Raw genomic sequence first — 6992 nt, 5'->3', positions numbered from 1 at the left:
ATTCAATTGGTAAAAACTAGTATGAGTTGAAGAACATATACCTCTTTGACCGTGCCTCCAGAATTATATAGCTTTTCCATGTAATAACTGAAACTAGCTTGCCTCTTCGACTTTCAAGCTATTATCAATCATTAACTTGTCCATTTTCTATATGAATCATCACTATCCGAGCTGTTACACATTTCAAACATTAATGTGCTCAACTCTTGGGTGGAATTATGACGCTTGATTCATCAATTATTACTCGTAATGTGATTATTGTTGGGGTTGATGCCCAAATTTCTCGTGTCCTGTCGTTTGTAAATAGTTTGTACGAACGTTTGTGTTGTATAATATATGATATTTACTTCACATCTTGTTTTTTGCTCAATTGTATGTTTTATTTGTTTTACCACAAACCAATAAACATAAAATCCCTGGTTATCTGTATGTAACTTAAGCATGTATGTGGTGACATACAAGTGGATCATGTCTTGAGTGATAACCAAAATGGTCTGTAGTATATGGATATAGGAGGGAAACCTTATCCTGGTAATGCTACGGATGCGGCCCGCTTTGTGGAATGGTCACAAGTGTTGTGACTTATCATAAATGATCTGATCCTAATCATTTGTGTAGGGGACATGCGAGCAGGGACGTCCTATACAAAGAGTTTGTATAAGACCTGACCACGCAGTGTTAACGTCTCGTTATATACCACTGTTCATGATAGAGACTTCACTTCACTAGGATGACCATAGGTAACATGGCCTCAATCCTGAGTGAGTTGGGAACTTCTGCCATTGAGGGCGGTCCTTTGATTTGTATGGATGCGAGTGGCCAGGTCGCCGATTCAAACCTACCATTTTGGGGTTCGTCTGATTTGGGAGCTGAGAACTCATCTTTAGAAGATGGAGTTCACTCTTTCCCCAAAGTAGGGGTAAGTAGATAGATTGNCTTTGTGGAATGGTCACAAGTGTTGTGACTTATCATAAATGATCTGATCCTAATCATTTGTGTAGGGGACATGCGAGCAGGGACGTCCTATACAAAGAGTTTGTATAAGACCTGACCACGCAGTGTTAACGTCTCGTTATATACCACTGTTCATGATAGAGACTTCACTTCACTAGGATGACCATAGGTAACATGGCCTCAATCCTGAGTGAGTTGGGAACTTCTGCCATTGAGGGAGGTGTTCACACATAGTTGGACTATATTGTATTATTCATTAGAGGAATCAGTTGCATCTCATGAGTTGCTCCACACACATTCTCTTGGCCAGAGAGGTGTTCACACCTAACCAACTAGCTTCAAATCACCAAGCATGAGTTGCATCTCATGCAACATTCTTCTTTGTATGAATGTCCTGCAATAAATAAAGAATATGGATGTGGAAATCGGAGATGCAAACTATTAGAACTGGCTGAAGTTTTGTTGAAAACTTGTAAGGTTGAAGAAGGATTCTTCAAGTTGCATCAGTGATGTTCTTCTCTAAATTCCCTTTATTCAAAATTATTTTGAGTCCCATAACTCAATCTAAAGCTCCAAGAGAATGGTAAGGAAAACCTTAAGGTGGTTCATAAGAAGAATTGGAGAAGATTTGTAGCTAAATTTGAGATTCAAGAGGTTCTACAAAGGTATGACTTGAAACTCTCTTATTATTGTATGAGCATACTTTATTAATAACCAAAATTAATGAATTAGAATGTTTATTGATCCTTGTTCTTTCGTTACATGCTAATATACTCCTTCAGTAAAAACTAGTACGAGTTGAAGAACATACCCTTTTTTTATCGTGCCTCTAGAATTATATAGGTCGTCTATGTGATAACTAAAACTAGCTTGCCTCTTCGGCTTCCAAGCTATTATAGATCATTAACTTGTCCGTTTTCCATCTGAATCATCACTATCTGAGGCGTTAGACATTTCAATCTTAATGTGCTCGACTCTTGGGTGGAATTATGACAATCTTTATTTTGTTTTGCCTTTTTTTTTTTTATCTATTATTATATTCACCAATTATTACTCGTAATGTGATTATATCTCTTTAATATAGCAATAATTGAGTCACATAAAACATAGATAGGTATTTTACTAGCCTCTAGATTAATTATCTTAAAAAAGCTTTTCAATGCAAACTCATGGCTCATGCATGGATCAAATATACCTAAGTCATACTTAAAATTCCCTCATAAATAACATGGTTTTCCCTTCACGACATATGCATAGAGAAAATTTTACCTTCAAACTCTCATGCATGGTCAAGAGGCCATGCAAAACTCCCTGCCTCAATTGGGTCAGCCCAATTGAGGGTGGATATGGGTTGTGGGGTCGGCATATTACCGACCCCTCCTTTATATTTTTTTTATGTATATATTTTTAAAAGAGGTTGACCTCATTTTGAGGTCATCCAGGCTTTACAGTCCAGCTGCCAACCCTCACGGGTTGGTTGCTGCCGACCCCCTCTTTCTCTCACTTCAGTCGGGCTTCACAGCTCTGCCACCAACCCTTCATGGGCTAGCTTCTCCTAATTGGAGGGGTAGTCGACAGTTTGTCGACCTCTCTCCCCCTTTATCTATTTTTTTACTTTTATATTTCTTTACATGTATACTACGTTGCATGACTAAGATGCATGTTTCACAATATTGCTTCTAGCTAAAAGGCATTTAAAAGCCTATTAGTTTGACCTCCTAACTCGAGCCACCTGTTGAGCTCGACTTGCTTTCCTTAGCTCAATATTCCATCTCGATTCACTTTCTTAGCCTGACCTTACATTCTTAGCTTAAATGGGTCAGGCTAATTGAAACATTTTCTCAGTTCAACTACCTTCGCCCAAACCTTAGATTTAATTAATTTAACTAGGTTTAATTTCATCCTCCACAGTTCTTAATTAATTTCTTAGTTCAATATTGTAGACACGGGAATTAACCATCGATTACTCAAACTGTAATAAGAATTTTATCAAAGTGATACAAACTACACTATGTTTAAATGTAACTTGATAAATAAATAAATAAATCTAACTTTATCATGTATCTAAGGTCATCTTCATTGAGTGTATCATAGGCAACATTCATATGTTTGTAGCTCCAATTGTTCAATTCAAGTTTATCACGTGAAATTCTTTTTTACAATTTTCTCTGTTGTGTGTTTGGAGTTATATAGACTACAAAATGATAGGTGCAATCCAAAATGAACTCAAGTATTATGGACAAGTTACCTAATTATATTTTCTATTTTAACCCAGAAAATATATTTAATAATGAAAATTTTATTTTAAAAACCTTTTACATAATCAAAAGAAATTCTGTTAAAAACATTACTACTTCTCACACATGTTTTCCTTAATTTCACTAGCATAATTTTAAACCCTAAAAAACCAACTATGTGAAACACGATTAATCTAAGTATTTAATTTTAATATTTGATGTTGATATTATTCTAAAATTTTATGAAAAGATTGAGAGGTTCATTTCAAGACCCACACACATATAATAAACATACAAAGTTGTCAATTTGGAACGTATCTTATTATTTCAATGAATTATTTAATTACGTCCATTAAAAGCCATAAAATATAAGACCAGTAGGTAAAATAATACATAAAAAAAAAAAAGTAATTTAAATATTTAGCCGACTACAAATACATATACTCTCAACCAAAATATTAATACTTTGAATCTCAAGTTTCACTTGGTGAAAATATAGAAAATGACTTTGAAATATCAGCTACTAATATTTCAATGTGATTGATAAAAATGTTTGAGAAGTAAATAAAAATTTGTCTATGTTGGAAAAGCCATTCAAGCAACAAGCCTTAAAAAAGTCCATTATTTCAGTTATTTAAATAAGAACTTTACAATATTAATCGAAGTGTATCAAATTTCTAAAACACAAGTTAATTCGAGCATACTTCAACAATAATTACGATATGATCCAAATACCTTTTCTTTGTCGAAATAATTCTAACTTTACCTCTTAATTGTAATTTATAAAGAGTATTAATATTAAAAAATTATTAACAACCCAAAACTGTCAGCCACATTATAACTGTCACTTCATACTCAAAATGTAAGATAAAAGGAATTAATAAGCGACATAACAGTCGATAATCCGAAACCGAATAAATGATCTTCCATGAGAAATCAAGGGAAGATTAAGTCCACAACGAACCTTGGGATTGAGTTTGATCCTAATGAAACCAATCTTAACCCTCATACGAAGACGAAGCTCAAGTTTAATGGAGAAAATATCTAGTAGTTTCTCAAGAGTGAACACAGCCAGCTGCTGGGCGTCAAGATTCATCAATTGCTGACCATCAAAGCTTAAATTCAGCAAGCTCTTTCCTTCTTGGCCTTGGTAAAATGGCGACAACGACACGTTGCTAAACTTAATGTCTTGATACAACACAACCACTTCGATGCTGTCAAAGAAAACTCCGAAGCCACGATTTGGGTTTTTGACCGTCATGTTAAGGCTGAGTTGGAAAAGGAGTTGGCTGTCATCGGTGAAGTTGAATTGGGTTAGGTTGGCGTTGGTCACTTGGAACTTGAGTTTGTGGGTCTTGGTGATTAGCCATAAGATGAACAAAGAAATGAGAACTAAAACTATAATGATAATGGTGAATATGATGAACTTCTTAGTTCTTGACATGGTTGTTGAGAGGTTAATGTCTATTGTTGGAATTCATGGCCATTTGCTTGGGGGTATTAATATATTTTGTTTTTGTATTGTATTTGGAGAGTTTTGTATATAAAGATCTTTTTTTTGTTGACCCAAATCATTGAGTATTGGTAGTTGATTTAATAAATTTATTTTCATATATGGGACTTTTGTATTATTAGGTGAATCAAGTGGTGTGGTGAATTAAAATAACGGGTAAGTCAATGTGTCAATTTTTAAAATTATACTCTCTTTTGCAATGAAATTTCTAGGGTTATGATACTTGGCATTGTTATATTTTTTTTCGGCTAGTTGCAAAATAGACAAAACAAGTTATTAATATTAAGCCCATAGCACAAATCTTTTAGTTTTGCAAAAATAGTAAAAAAAAAAAAAACAAGTTTAACCTACGATTTAAGACAAGAAATGAAAAAAATGTACAGATACACCTGGTACATCTGATACTGTTGGGTTGTATGTCCTAAAACTCGCAGTTTGTAATGTTAAACGTATTCTATTATCAATAAAGATGTTATTGACGTTTATTCAATAAAACTGTTATTGAATATGTGAATTGCACTTGTAAAGTCTAAATTCAATAAACTAAAGATCCATGACTATTATATGAATATGTGAACTTTGAGAGTTAAACTTTGATCAAGTTAGTGGAAAGATCCAACATTTGTGAGTGAAAAATGCCAACTTTTGCATGGCTAAGTGTTGTCTTCATTTGAAGACATTTGTCCCACTAAATCCCACTTAACTGGAATTGGTCAAAATTGCATGTTTGCATGTAATGGCCTTTAAAAGGAAGAGTTTCTTGTTCTTTTAGACTTCTTGGTCATAGTGGATTTTTATGAGAATTATGTGATAATCTCATAAATGCTTTCTCTAAAAACTTAGTTTTTTTCCTCTCCAAATTAATCACTCACCGGATCCCACCATCCGGTTCTAAGGTTGAAGAATAGTCGTGAGGAGATTGGAGCTAATTTAGAGAAGATTCAAAGTCTACAAAGGTTGTCTACGAGATTGGAGCTAATTTGGAGAAGATTCAAAGTCTACAAAGATTGTATTCTTTTTCCCCTTTTACTTTATTTAATTGCATGCTTATCCTTTGTTATTAACCTAATTAGAGTAGTTTAGATCCGTTTTTCTTTCACTGTGTATGTGTTCCTTCCATCAATTTTAGAGCATGCTTAAAGTACTCAATTTTTAGTTAATTTTTGCATATAGTGGGTATTGATTTATGTGATGAATGTTGGTGTGCTAAAATGGATAATTTCAATTTTGGCATCCGTCTTTCCTCTTGGGTTGTAATAACTATTATAATTGTCTAGTGTTCTATGGGATTTAACGTGTCATGAAAGGTTTGTAAATTTTCTAGAGTCATTAAAGTCATTTTTAAGCTGTAATTGCTCGATTCCGGCGAGGAGGACAACTCCAAGTTTGGTGAAATTTACTCACAGACCCGAAATGGCCTCCCAGACCCGGTTCTCGCCGTTGACCCGACCCGGAGTGCTGATCCAACCCGCGAAGAAGTGTCTGATGCATGTAGTAGCCCATACCAATCCGAAACCTGACCCGTTCGACGCTCTAGGCCCAGCTCCACGTTGACAGCCCAAGGCTCCAGCCCAGTCCGTCCGGCCCGCGTCCATGTTCAGGTTTGTCAACCGTCCGCGTTTTCATCCCAGTGCGAGCCAGCCCAGCCCATGCCTCTCAACGACCCGCATCAGCACCCGTCGACCTGAGCTCGATTTGGAGGCTCAGCCGGTCCAAATGGTCTAGACCGGTTCGATTCGACTGGTTTGACCAGTTTTGATCGGTTTTGGGCGGTTTTGCAGTCTTGAAGGCCGGTTCAAGCACTTTTCAAGTGGTTCAGACTAGTTTGAAGTGTTCGGAGGCGATTCAAGGCTAGTTTTTGATTATGATTGTAACAAGTTTAGCTTTTAACTAGCTTAGGATAACAAAACGGTCCATTTTAGTGTGTTTATTTAATTATGCATTGTGAACGTATGAATTAAGTAATTTATCTATTATATGCATATTATATGTCATGTAGATTTAAAATCTCACCATAGGATAAGCATCTAGCATGCATTGTAAGTATATTATAAGTGTTATAATGTATAGTATGCATGTGTAGGATTCCATGTTTTTTTATATAAGTTGTTATATTATTGGGTTTTATGTCCTAAAACTCATGGTTTGATAAACAATAAACTCATTCTATTAAATCGATAAAGTTGTTACTGAATATATGAATTTTTTATTTCATTTTAGAAATAAATCCGATAAACTAAAAAGATCCATGACTATTACATGAGTATTTGAACTTTATGTGGAGACAT

At 35.0% G+C, this 6992-nt stretch overlaps 1 protein-coding gene across 1 annotated transcript; it reads right to left on the bottom strand.

Moving 5' to 3' along the window:
• Positions 1-4068: 4068 nt before the first annotated feature.
• LOC120090811 (NDR1/HIN1-like protein 10) lies at positions 4069-4635 on the bottom strand. The gene has a single exon (XM_039048518.1). The coding sequence runs from the start codon at positions 4633-4635 to the stop codon at positions 4069-4071; it is 567 nt and encodes a 188-aa protein (XP_038904446.1).
• Between the last annotated feature and the right edge of the window lie 2357 nt (positions 4636-6992).

This window comes from Benincasa hispida, chromosome 11 (genome assembly GCF_009727055.1).
Source record: "Benincasa hispida cultivar B227 chromosome 11, ASM972705v1, whole genome shotgun sequence".
Lineage (NCBI taxonomy): Eukaryota > Viridiplantae > Streptophyta > Magnoliopsida > Cucurbitales > Cucurbitaceae > Benincasa > Benincasa hispida.
The sequence above is the reverse complement of the archived record's forward strand: the minus strand, read 5'-3'. Positions and strand labels throughout refer to the sequence as shown.

Coding starts and splice junctions, on each gene's coding strand:
- LOC120090811 (XM_039048518.1), bottom strand. CDS start 4,635: ATGTCAAGAACTAAGAAGTTCATCATATTCACCATTATCATTATAGTT.